Here is a 12,949-nt window from a genome sequence, read left to right as displayed (position 1 = left end):
AACACTAACCCTCACCCAACTCTAACACTAACTCTCACCCAACTCTAACCTAACCTAACCCTAACACTAACCCTCACCCAACTCTAACCCTAACCTAACAATAAACCTAACACTAACCCTCACCCAACTCTAACCCTAACCTAACCCTAACCTAACAATAAACCTAACACTAACCCTCACCCAACTCTAACCTAACCCTCACCCAACTCTAACCTAACCCTCACCCAACTCTAACCTAACCCTAACACTAACCCTCACCCAACCCTAACCTAACTCTAACACTAACCCTCACCCAACTCTAACCTAACACTAACCCTCACCCAACTCTAACCTAACCCTAACACTTACCCTCACTTAAATCTTACCTAATCCTAACACTAACCCTCACCTAACCCTAACACTAACCCTCACCCAACTCTAACCTAACCCTCACCCAACTATAACCTAACACTAACCCTCACCCAACTCTAACCTAACCCTAACACTAACCCTCACTCAACTCTAACCTAACCCTCACCCAACTCTAACCTAACACTAACCCTCACCCAACTCTAACCTAACCCTAACACTAACCCTCACCCAACTCTAACCTAACTCTAACACTAACCCTCACCCAACTCTAACCTAACACTAACACTAACCCTCACCCAACTCTAGCCTAACTCTTTTTAGTCGGGCACTGCGTGATATCTTCTTGCGGTGACTTGACGCGTTGTGACGCGCTTCTTGACGCGTTGCGACGCGCCACCTGACGAGTTGTGACGCGCCACTTGACACCTTGTGACTTGCCTCTCGACGCATTGTGACGCGCCACCTGACGAGTTGTGACGCGCCACTTGACACCTTGTGACTTGCCTCTTGACGAGTTGTGACGCGCCACTTGACACCTTGTGACTTGCCTCTTGAGGCGTTGTGACGCACCCCTTGACGCGTTGTGACTTGCCTCTTGACGCGTTGTGACGTGCCACTTGACGCGTTGCGACGGACCACTTGACGCGTTGTGACGCGCCACTTGACGCGTTGTGACGGACCACTTGACGCATTGTGACGCGCCTCTTGACGCGTTGTGACGCGCCTCCTGACGAGTTGTGACGCGCCACTTGACGCGTTGTGACGCGCCACTTGACGCGTTGTGACGTGCCTCTTGACACGTTGTGACACGCCACTTGATGCATTGTAACGCGCCACTTGATGCGTTGTGACGTGCCACTTGACGCCTTGTGACTTGCCTCTTGACACGTTGTGACGCGCCTCTTGAGGCGTTGTGACGCGCCTCTTGACGCCTTGTGACTTGCCTCTCGACGCGTTGTGACGCGCCACTTGACGCGTTGTGACGCGCCTCTTGACGCCTTGTGACTTGCCTCTTGAGGCGTTGTGACGCGCCACTTGACGCGTTGTGACGCGCCACTTGACGCCTTGTGACTTGCCTCTTGACGCGTTGTGACGCGCCACTTGACACGTTGTGACGGACCACTTGACGCGTTGTGACGCGCCTCTTGACGCGTTTTGACGCGCCTCTTGACGCGTTGTGACGCGCCACTTGACACGTTGTGACGGACCACTTCACGCCTTGTGACTTGCCTCTTGAGGCGTTGTGACGCGCCACTTGACGCCTTGTGACTTGCCTCTTGAGGCATTGTGACGCGCCCCTTGACGCGTTGTGACGCGCCACTTGACGCCTTGTGACTTGCCTCTTGAGGCGTTGTGACGCGCCTCTTGATGCGTTGTGACGCGCCTCTTGACGCCTTGTGACTTGCCTCTTGAGGCGTTGTGACGCACCTCTTGACGCGTTTTGACGCGCCTCTTGACACGTTGTGACGGACCACTTGACGCATTGTGACGCGCCTCTTGACGCGTTGTGACGCGCCACTTGACGCGTTGTGACGCGCCACTTGACACGTTGTGACGCGCCTCTTGACGCGTTGTGACTCGCCACTTGACACGAAACCGCCACTGGCTGAGAGTGCTCCGTTAAAGCGACATGCTGTCCCAGAAAGGTGGTCTCAAGATGTGGCTTTGGAGGAAAACAACTGGGAACTTTTTTTTATATTTCAACAAGCCGCAATCTTACCAACACTTGCATGGAGTGCCTTATAAAATTGGCCCCTCGTGGATTTGTTTGAACAGGCATTGTGAATTTATAATGAAACCGTACAATATCTTGTGATGCAGTGGCCCCTTTCTTCCGTTCTGCATTTATCACCTTTAAAAAAAAAATAAACAATGCCTTCAGCAGCATCCTGTGTTTCTGACAAAGGACACGCTGCTCTAATTGCACATTACATTGTTGCGATGTGTGTGGAGTGGCCACCAGGCGCCCCGTTTCGAGCGTTACATTTTGCCGACTTTTGAGCACCATCAGTGCACTCGCCATGAATTGTAAAACACTTCAATTGACACGTGCAAGTTTGTACGCGAGGCAGTGTTTCCGTAGTGCCATGCAAAGGGCGTCTCAATTTAAAGATTAATAAAAAAATAAAAAAGGACTCCGCTATAAATATTTATATCCAAGCACATCACCAATGCAGTGCGTGTTTTCCCTGGTGTTTGTGTAATTGACTATTTTCATTATGTCACACTTAAGGAGTATTGCATAGACGTTGGGTATATTATTCACATACGCACATACCAATTATCTTGCCGCCCCTGCTCACCCTATATATATTTATTTGTAGTTGAACAAGATTAAAATGTCATCTCCTGAACGGATGAAGAGAAAATATAAAATATTGAGCTACGGGACTGTGGTTAGCATGCCGTGCTGCGAACCCAGTGACCCAAGTTTGATTCCTGGTGACGGCTAACATCGGTGGAAAGGGACATCAGAACTGCCCCCCCGCTCCTGCTCCCACCCCTTGGAAGCCCTATGGAACAGAGTGGTGAAGTATGGTACACAATGCTCATGATCCACATGGCTTTGGTGGGGGGGGGGGAGGAGGGCCTTTATCTGACGGCGGATTGAGACTGGCTTTTATTTTTGTTTGTTTAATACCTGGGCATGATCACCTGCCGGACAGTTGCAGTAGTATAGACCGAGCAGCTCGCAAATCGGAAGGCTGCGAGTTCAAATCCTTGCCGCCATGAGGTGGCTCGTCACATCATCCCTTTGGGGTGGGGGTGGTCAATAAAATGAGCAGCGTTTTTGGGCGAAGTCAACAGTAGGTCGTCCTATGTATAGACCCCCCCCCCCCGCCATAGGAATGTGGAATTCACACACCACCGTGCTTAGGGCTGCAAACAGGGAGAGTGGGGGGGGGGGTGCTCGTTCACGCCATAAATAACAGAAATAACTCTTTGACTCGCTGGCCTGGACAGCGGAGGAGGCCGCCGCCGGGGGCGAGCGCAGTAAACGGATGTTTTCCAAGAAACCGCTTTCTTGGTGAGGCACACGGTGGGTCATCGAGATGCACGGTGGCGGCGCGACGGTCTGCCGCGCCGTCGCGACCGCTGCGAGGGACAGAGTCCACCCGGGCCCTGTAGGCAGGGGCAAGGTGTTGGAAGGCCAAGGTGTTTGTCAGAGGCGTTTATATTGCCGGGCCATTATTAGGACTCTGCGGGGAGTGTAAAGGGAAAGGTTGTTTGTGCGTTTTGCAGGGGGGATAGGGAAGGGGAGGGGGTGGCTGTTGTGTACACTGGACAAGAGACCCGCATGCCCCTCTTGGACACGTTTACCCATAGCGAGTGGGGAAATCATTCGGGCCAAGCAGAGGGCTAAATGCACTTGAACAATTTCCTTTGGTTGATCCGTCAATGGTGACATATCGTCCTGTGTGATCGGCATCGTGGGAGGCATGAGGGGGTGGGGTGGCTGGTCGTTGTTCTGCATGCGGTGGGGTTGATTGAGGGTGGCTTCGGGAGAGGACAAAAAAAACAATGTTAATGATTACCTGGTAAAGAGATCATTAGGGCCTCAAATTTCCACAAGATGTCAATCATTGTCGACGTTCGCAAACAGCAAAAAATACCAGAAATAACCAGGAACCCAGATGCCTTTCAGTATTCAAACCGACGTGAAAAAAATGCCACTTTTCCAATGCTGTGTTTTACAGATTCTAAAGAACATAGACATCCGTTTGTTGTTCTAATAATGAATTTGCTTATCTCTGCAACATTTTGTACAGAAGATTCTGTATTTTTCTATAGAGATACCAGTGGAAACTAAAAACAGCAGCTTATTCCCGATGTTTCATCAGGTTTTTTTTTCAGTTTTTCAGTTTATTTATTTTGGTCTAGCCCTGTGAGCCATCCGGCTCTTGAATCGGGTGCAACCGCAACAAACAAAAAAACAAAAACACGAACAAGAAAACATCTTAAAGTGACTATGTGTTATTACGTCCCGAGTCATTCACTCTGTTAAGAAAATCAAGTGGGCTTGAGCAGGTGGGCTTGAGCATGTGGGCTGGGGTATGACACTTCGCGAGCAGGCAAGGCGAAGCCCTGTGGTTAGTACTGACATCAGGGTGGCAAACAAAGGAGGGAACATAGCCATAGGGGCACGTCCGCAGTGGAGATGGAAGGAAGAAATCAGCTTCGTGTGCCGGTGGTAAATCGATTGTTACATCCAAGGACCGTGAGAGATGGGAATGGGTTGGGGAGGTTTTCAAACTGCAGTGGATTGATCATGTTTGACGACGATGACGATTCCTTCACAGTTGTGTTACTGGGAATAATATTTTTCTATCGATTTAATCGCTGCTCCTAGAGAGAGTCTGATTTTCCATTGTACACCTTCAACACGTCGTGCATAAGCACTTAGAGAACAGTTTTTGAGTGCGTGCGATTTGGTGGCTGTGTCGTGCAGCTGTAATAGCACACTGCGCTATGAAGCCGGCAACCCGAGTTCGATTCCTGGTTATGGCCAACACCAGTGACAATTATCTGAACCGGTCCTGAGCCTCCCCTAGGTCAACTCCGCCTCAAATGAGTATCTGGTATGGTGTATAAAATGTCAGCACTGGGGAGACAAAGGCGGCCGGGCTTAATGCTGGCCACACACCCCCTCGTGTGCCGTGTTAACCTTCATTGGTGCTCCCTAATAGCACTCGCCCCAAACAGTTTGTTAATGGTTATATGGGGCATCTTTGTCTTTGTGGTTATTTTTGCCACAGCATCTTCAGATGCTCCTCTATTTAAATGCTTTACAAAGGCACGTTTTGAAAAAAATGATCGTACCTATTTAATAAATGTTTTTTTGCAAAAATGGAATACCTCCATTGTGAAATGATGCCTAAATATTGAAGGCCAAACAGATTTTAGGAACTAATGGCCCATGAGCCTCATTATACATGTCTCACTAAAATAATGTACGTATGGTGCATACGAAGTTAAACATACACACATGCAAAACACTGAACAATGGACAATTTAGAGGCCAACCAACCTCAGCTACATTTTTCTTCCATTAACCACATAGTCAAATAATTCTCGAAAAGACAGACGAATATTGAGTACCGTTATGGCTGGGCTTCTATCGATGATGAAAAGGCATTTTATTCGGAGTGCTCAACCATAGGGATCGAGCAACGATATATTATCTTACATTCGTAGATCGCCTTCACTAACGGCGCTTAATAAAGTAAAAAAAACGGTGAAAAAATAAAATGATTTCGATGGCAGGGGCATGCAAGGGTTTGACGAATGAGTGACCACGATAGAGGGGTGCATTGGGGTCACAAAAGGGTAGGGGAGGGAAGTGGTAGGGGACGGTGAGGGGAGGGAAGGGGAAAATAATGGAGTGCTCAACCGTGGAGATAGAGCAACGAGATCAGGCTCACGTGCAGGAATAAGATGGATCGTGGCATCGCGAGACCGTGCGTTGCAGGATTGCAGCGACATACTAATACTATTTTACTGATACATTATTTTTTATTTTACCAGGTAAGGCCCACGGAGCTATTTAGGGCATTTTTCAGAAGCGACCCGACCACAAATGATACCTCAACGCAGTGGCTTACTGTGTGGAAAATTCTAGCAGCAAATACTCTAAACGGATGTTTCTAAATGTGGAGATAAAAACCAGATGACCCGGAGAAATATGCTGTATAACTCCAAATATACAGCAGGCATCAGGGTCGGGATTGAACCCACGACCTCTAGTATACCAGGCGAGGTAGTTAACATCTTGCCACCATGGGGGGGAGGCCTTCTTTACATCCAGCAGTGGATCACCAGCATCATGGCCTGCAGTGAAAAAAATATTATTCGTGCTAAAAACGACACGTTTGTGAATTGCGTTTTGTGGAACAACACTTGAATAACGCGCACCGCGACCCTCGCCCCCCGCATGTCAACTGGGCACGTAAGAGGACCTTACCTTGCGACTCTGCCGTCTTTAGTGCGCCAACTTGGCCTCAGTGGCGCGACGTGCGACGTGCCCTAATGCCAACGTCCGCGAATCTCCCCTTGCAGGAGAGTCGAGCATGAACTCGGGGAACCTCGGATTGCTGGCCAGCTTCGAAAACTTTGGCCAGAGTGCCAGCAACATGACGTCTCCCTTCTCCATGCTGCCCCATCTGTCCGACCTGGTCAGCTACAGCATCCAGAAAGTCATCGGCTTTGCCAAGAGCATTCCCGGATTCAGGTTAGTTCTACATAATCACGAGCACATTTTCTATCTGCAAAGGCTGTGAGGAAGGCTGTATGTTTGGGAATGGGTTTGAAGAGGTCTTCGTACAGCAGTGGGTTGATTATTTCTGACGAGGATAATGATGATGATGATGATTTTTTCACAGTCGTGTTACTGGGAATAATATTTTTCTATCAATTGATTGCTGGTTCTAGAGAAAGTCTGGTTGTCGCTGTGCACGTCAACACATCATTAGTGTTTATGCACTGTCTTCAGTAGTAGGGGGCGATGTTGCTGTGTAATCCCCATTGAGTTGTGTTTTTCCATTTCGTACTGTGCTCACGCACGTTGATCTGAGCGCGTGACCCCGACGGCGCTATCCTAGCGGATTTAATCTTCCACCGCGGGGTATTGTTTTCATTTGGAATGTGCCAGATAAAAAAAATGCAAGTCCAATTGTGAACGTATCAGAATTGTTTGTAGGTTCGACCATTATGCTGGTGCCTTTGCGTCAAAAAATGTTTTATACGGACATCCCCCAATATATACGGAACAGATACGCTCACGAAAATTTTTCCCAAAAGCAAAATTCTGCATATCGAGTTGTTGTATAATGAGGGATGACTGATTGTATGTGAATCGATATCTGTTTTTCGATATACGATTTTTTTTAATGTGTTCCTCTGGAATGTGTACATTTTGTGTTTGTGCACGATATATCCATTATCAGTACATGACTCGGGTTAAAGTAAAACTTTTGGAGGTACTGTTCCTATTTCAACAATTTATTAAGCAAGCTTAAATGCAGCTAACGGTATGTGCGTGTCTGCCTTGGCTTCATGACAACGTATAGCCCCGTTATGTACATATTTTTTATTTTATTTTTGTGATAAAAGAGTTGCACAGTTTTCATACGAACAGCATTACGTAAATTATGTTATATAAATGCGAAGTGGTTTTGGAGGTGCATGTGCTGCTGTGGTGTGTTATGTGGCTTATCTTTCCCAGTAACCACGAGCAGAAGAAATTAACTCCTAAGATCCGTTCTCTAGCTCTCGCTCCCTCTCTCGCTCCCTCTCTCTGTCCATCTCCCATCCATTTTGATCTTTTTAAGAGGGTGTCTCAAAAATTCGAGTTTTTTCCCCCTAATGATTATTCAGTGAAACATTCACTTCCAGAAACGCATGTGCTCTCTCGCTACCAACAATTCATTTAAATTTTGGCAAACGGATGGTACGTAATTGCAGGCTACAGCCCTTCATGCGACTACAACTTAGCATGATTTCCCCAACGACTGCCTCATGCATCACTGCCATGCTCCTTTTTTTTCAAATAAACCTCTTACACTTCTACAGTTCATATCAATATTAAGCAGCGTGTCTATCCTCCCTCCCGAGAGAGTGGGGGATGCCATAACGGCTGGAGTGAGAAAGCTGTTTCATACAAATTAAATCGGGGCAAAGCAGAGTTGAGCCTGTTGACGGCGCTCGGTTGAGTGACCAGCATTGCGCAAACACACGGGCTGAGTAGGCATCGTGGGCAGCAGACAGAAGGCAGTGCAGCAACATCCACTGTCGTTTTCGGAGAGCCGAACCGAACTGCGAAGCGGAACTGAAAAACCGCAAACCGATAACCGAACGCAAGTCAAAGTCGTTTATTCCTCCGGAGCGGTCCGCAACGTGCGGCCAGGAGCGTTGCACCGCGCGCTCCATCGGTGGGGCACAATGCTCTGGACCCTCCGCCCGGAGCTCTATTCACAGTGCCAGAGGGAGTCCCTTCATCCTCGGCGCCCGTTTTTTTTTCCGACACGCGGCAAGAGAGGGGGCGAGAGCACAAGCGGTGCCGTGCATCACGAGTTAGGTCCGCGGTGGAGGGAAAGCTAATCTGCACGTCCCACACACACACACGCAGATGTTTTTTCACTCTCTCTCTCTCTATTCCCCATCGTGGCCGTAGAGCTTTCCGTGGAGGCAAGATTGTCTGGGTAAATAATAGCAGCTATAAGATCGCGCCAAAAACACCTTTTTTAATTCTGGGTAGCATGAAATGAAAGAAACAGCGGGGAAGCTTGTTTACCGAGACAGAGGGGCTTGCAGTTTGTGACCTTGCTGTCTGCATGGCAGTGCAGCCTGTCTGTGTGCACAGTGCCTAACATCCATGCCCTCTGCCGCTCTCTGCCCTTTTAAAACACTTTTCTCGCGTGCATTAATTTGCCTTAAAAATTCCGCAAAACTCGCACGGGGCACAGACTTCTCCAAGCGAGAGCCAAAGTCAAGGTGACTTAACTGCTCGAATGAGCGTAGCGAGACGTCTGCGCTCAATCCGTTTAGATTCCCGAGCTATTTGACGGACCGAGTCGACTCCCAACCCAGATTCGAACTCGCAACCTTCCGATCCCGGCCGTATCGAAATTGAAGAGCAAGAGCTGCTTCCTCATTCAGGCGTAAGCTTGATTTAACAAAAAAAAAGGCAAAAGCACCGCCTAGGCCAAGGGGATCTGTGTAACGTCATACCCGGGGGAGAGAGAGAAAGAGAGAGGGGGAGGGAGAGCAATCCCCGTTTTGCATTCGTTCTCGGAAAACCTCGGGGATGTCTTTAAAATTTGCCGCGCGTTGGTTTCGACTGAGTTGAATGTGCAGCAGCTATGCCGGCATTTGTCAGAACAGTGGGATAATGGTTGCCGGGCGTGGCGTCCCGTGCCCTACCCTGTCCATAGCCTTGTCCTGGGCTGACCTCATTTGAATGCTCACTAAAAACAGAATCAGCCAAGCCATCGCCTGCAGCAGCAGCAGCAACAACAATAATATGTAAGATTTAAAAACTTTTTTTTTACAAACCTGCGTTGCAAGCCAGACGTTATCTCGTACAGTGAACGTGGTGTATGTGTCGTGGGAAATGTAGGCGAGACAAGTGAGCTGCTGTCTCGTGCAGAGTGCACTTGAGGTTATGTTATTGCGATGCTATCGAACGTTACTGGGCATGTGGCATCATTTTTATCCGTCCGAGGGAATTCACAAAACTCGGACGGGACTAAATTAGGCGGGGCGCTGTACAAAAAGCATGACTGATGATGGTGCAGTGACCACGATTTCACCTCACAGAAAAGTTAGAACAGTGATACATCGTATAAATACGGTATTATATATCTATTTAAAACATAATCAATTTGCCATTGGCACTAAGTACCGAAAGTCATGTTTTGGACGATTCTAGCTGCACGGTGTGTGAGGCGAGTGTTGTGGGCCCATCTGGGTCACTCCAGTGCTACTTCTGGGGTCACATTGAAGGCCTCGTGTTTTAAAAGGACATTCCCCTCCCCCCCACTGCCTCCGCCCGCCCTCCACTTTGAATTGGCGCTAGCTCGCACTGTTGCAATTCCTCTGCAGCAGTGTGTAGAGTGTACGTTTCCATCTTAATTGGCACAGATGCAGAAATTCAGACAACTGCTGCCCTTTAATTGCATTGCACGGGCGTGTGCGAGTGCGTGACACGTTGTGGGGAGCGGTGGTGTAGCGGTCAGCACTACGCTGCGCTACGAACCCGGCAACCCGAGTTCGGTTCCCGCTCACGGCCAACACCAGTGACGATTATCTGAATCGGTCCTGGGCCTCCCCTAGGTCGACTCGGCCTCAAATGAGTATCTGGTGCGGTGTGTCAATATCACACCACTCAGGAGACAAAGGCAGTCGGACGTGGTGCTGGCCACCCACCCCCTCGTGTAACGTGCCGGGCCTTCATAGGTTCTGCTCGCTAACAGCACTTGCCCCAACAGTCTGAACGCTATACAAGGCGGTCGTTGTCTTATCAAGTTTACCAGGACAACTCAATTATCATAATGCTTGGGTCACCACCTCTCTACCGAGCATTGTGATAGCCACCTCTCTAGAGGGGCCCCTGATCGAAGTGTCTGTGATGCAGTGGTTGTCACCGGTGAAAACAACCCCCTACCTCCTCGCGGTGCCAGACGGGCAACTCTGTCATGGACAGTGCTGTGGGGGGAGGTCCAATTCCGATTGGCTCCTCCCTTCATGGCATCTGTGTCCACCACAGTGGCTAAACGGGGGCTCTGGATGGGTGCGAGGGGCTAGTAACCCCTCCACCTTCAATTAATTACCACTAAACTACGAATGAAATATGTAACTAATTAGCTTGTGCCGGAGGCCCCGGGGGGACAGGCGTCTATGATGTCTCCTGGCCAAACCCCAATTGGCGGAGCCAGGATATTGAATAATAACCCTCGGGGCTCCTCCAGAAACAACGAAATGCCACTACGGATGGTCACGTGGAATGTTCGAACGCTCCCTGCGGAGGAGAAGCTGCCACTCCTCTGTCGGGAGCTGGACCGGTACCGCCTGGATCTCTGTGGCATTCAGGAGGTCCGGTGGACCGGTTCTGGCTCTTGCCACCATGAGGGGTGGACAGTCCTCTACTCGGGGCAGCAGACTGCCAAACAACAGGGTGTGGCTCTTCTTTTGAACAAAAGAATGAAGGGGGTGTGGGAGCGTGGCGGTGAGGTGTGGGAAGCTGTAAGCCCCAGGCTACTTTGGGCTCGCCTTCCCATCAACTGGAGGCGAGGAATGGTGGTCGTGGTTACTTATGCCCCCACCGAAGATGAACATCCATGGAGGGATGCAGGCAAAGCCGATGAGTCAGATGCCTTCTATGACCTCCTGTCACAGGTGCTGGCTAAAGTGGCCCCTCGGATAGAGTCATCTTGTTGGGTGACTTCAATGCCCGAGTTGGTCATGATGCTGGCACCTGGTCTGGAGTGATTGGAGGGCATGGGCCAGATCAGCTCAATAACAACAGTAGGAGGCTGCTAGATTTTTGTGCAGCCCATGGGCTTGTAATTACCAACACGCTGTTCCGGCATCGGCGCATCCACACAACATTATGGATGCATGCCGAGTCCAAGCAAGAATATCTGCTGGACTACATAGTGACGGACCAGCGGATGCGAGCCCATGTCCTTGACACCAGGACCTACCGTGGAGCTGATCTGCCCTCTGACCATCGACTAGTCATCTGTAAGATGCGCCTGCCATTCTTCCACTCCAGTGGTGGGTGTACACCCAGGACCCCATTCCAACCTAAAGTGGCCTGGTCTCAGTTATCTGATGAAAGTTGCAAGCGAGAATTTCATCATCGCTTGCGGCTGGGGTTGGCAATGTCCCCCACTCCTCCTGATGTTGAGGGTAAATGGGCGAGGTTTAGGATTGTGACTCATGCAGCTGCAATGGCTGCTTTGGGTACGCGGTCCAGACCTCCCTGGCTGATAGAGGAGGTGTTCAAGATGGTTGAGAAAAAGCGACAGGCCCACTGTCATCGGCTACAGAATCCCACGTCAGAGAATGAGGAGGCTTACCGCAGCCTTCGCTCGGAGGTTCGGAGAGCCGTGAGGCGCTGCAAGGATGGGTGGTGGTCGCGGGTTGCTGAGGAGATGGAGTCTGCCTCAGAGGCCCGTGATCACAAATCTCTATTTAACTCCATCAAAAAAGTAACGTGCAGCGCCACACCTATTACTATCATTAAGGGAAAAAACGGTGATCCAATCTCCGACCTCCAGGAACAGGTTTGCAGATTTGCTGAGCATTTCTGTGAGGTCCTGGGGGAGGGGAAATCCCTCAGCCAGGAAAATATCATGGCACAAAGTGGGGATGACCCTGCTGAGGCTGCGGTGCCTCAAATATTGGAAGAAGTCACCCCCTGCGAGTGGCTGGCTGAGGTGCCATCTGTTGAGGAAGTCCTGAAGGCGATCCAGAGTCTGAGACCAGGAAAGGCACCGGGTAGAGACGATCTCCCAAGCGAAATGCTGAGGGAGGGTGGCGTTTGTGCACAGACTGCCCTATATGACATCATAACAACAATCTGGACCACTGGACGGGTTCCGCAGGATTGGAAGGATGCCCTGAAGGTCCCCCTCTTTAAGAAGGGGGACTGCACGGACTGTAACAACTACAGGGGTATCTCACTCCTCAGTGTGCTGGGAAAGGTCCTGGCAAGGATTATTCAGCATCGCCTTGCCAGGCACGCTGAGGAGAGGGTTGCGGAGCCCCAATGCGGTTTCAGGATAGGGCGGTCCTGCACAGATGCCATATTTTCTGTCCGTCTGCTACAGCAGAGGTGTAGGGAATTCCAACAAGACCTACATCTCTGCTTTATTGACCAGGTCAAGGCCTATGATACCATCAGTAGGCCTGGGCTCTGGGTTGTTCTTCATGCTTTTGGAGTCCCTGACCCTCTGCTCACGATCATTAAGGACCTTCATGATGGTGGGCGGGCCCGGGTAAAACTACGTGGCCGGGAGTCAGAGCCTTTCCCTGTACACCTTGGGGTGCGACAGGGATGTCCTCTGGCTCCCACATTATTTAACATCTATTTTGA

The 12,949-nt window shown here is 49.9% G+C and overlaps 1 protein-coding gene across 2 annotated transcripts in view; it reads left to right on the top strand.

Moving 5' to 3' along the window:
- Positions 1 to 12,949, top strand: part of LOC116941047 (vitamin D3 receptor-like) — a 100,013-nt gene that overhangs the window by 66,077 nt on the left and 20,987 nt on the right. For both annotated transcript variants that reach the window (XM_032951637.2, XM_032951638.2), the window contains exon 6: positions 6,409 to 6,580. In XM_032951637.2, coding sequence (XP_032807528.2) covers positions 6,409 to 6,580 — 172 coding nt within the window. The remainder of the gene's footprint in view (positions 1 to 6,408; positions 6,581 to 12,949) is intronic.

Source organism: Petromyzon marinus, chromosome 10, assembly GCF_048934315.1.
Source record: "Petromyzon marinus isolate PM22_M1 ecotype Great Lakes invasive population chromosome 10, UKy_Petmar_22M1.pri1.0, whole genome shotgun sequence".
NCBI classification, from domain to species: domain Eukaryota; kingdom Metazoa; phylum Chordata; class Hyperoartia; order Petromyzontiformes; family Petromyzontidae; genus Petromyzon; species Petromyzon marinus.
The sequence above is the reverse complement of the archived record's forward strand: the minus strand, read 5'-3'. Positions and strand labels throughout refer to the sequence as shown.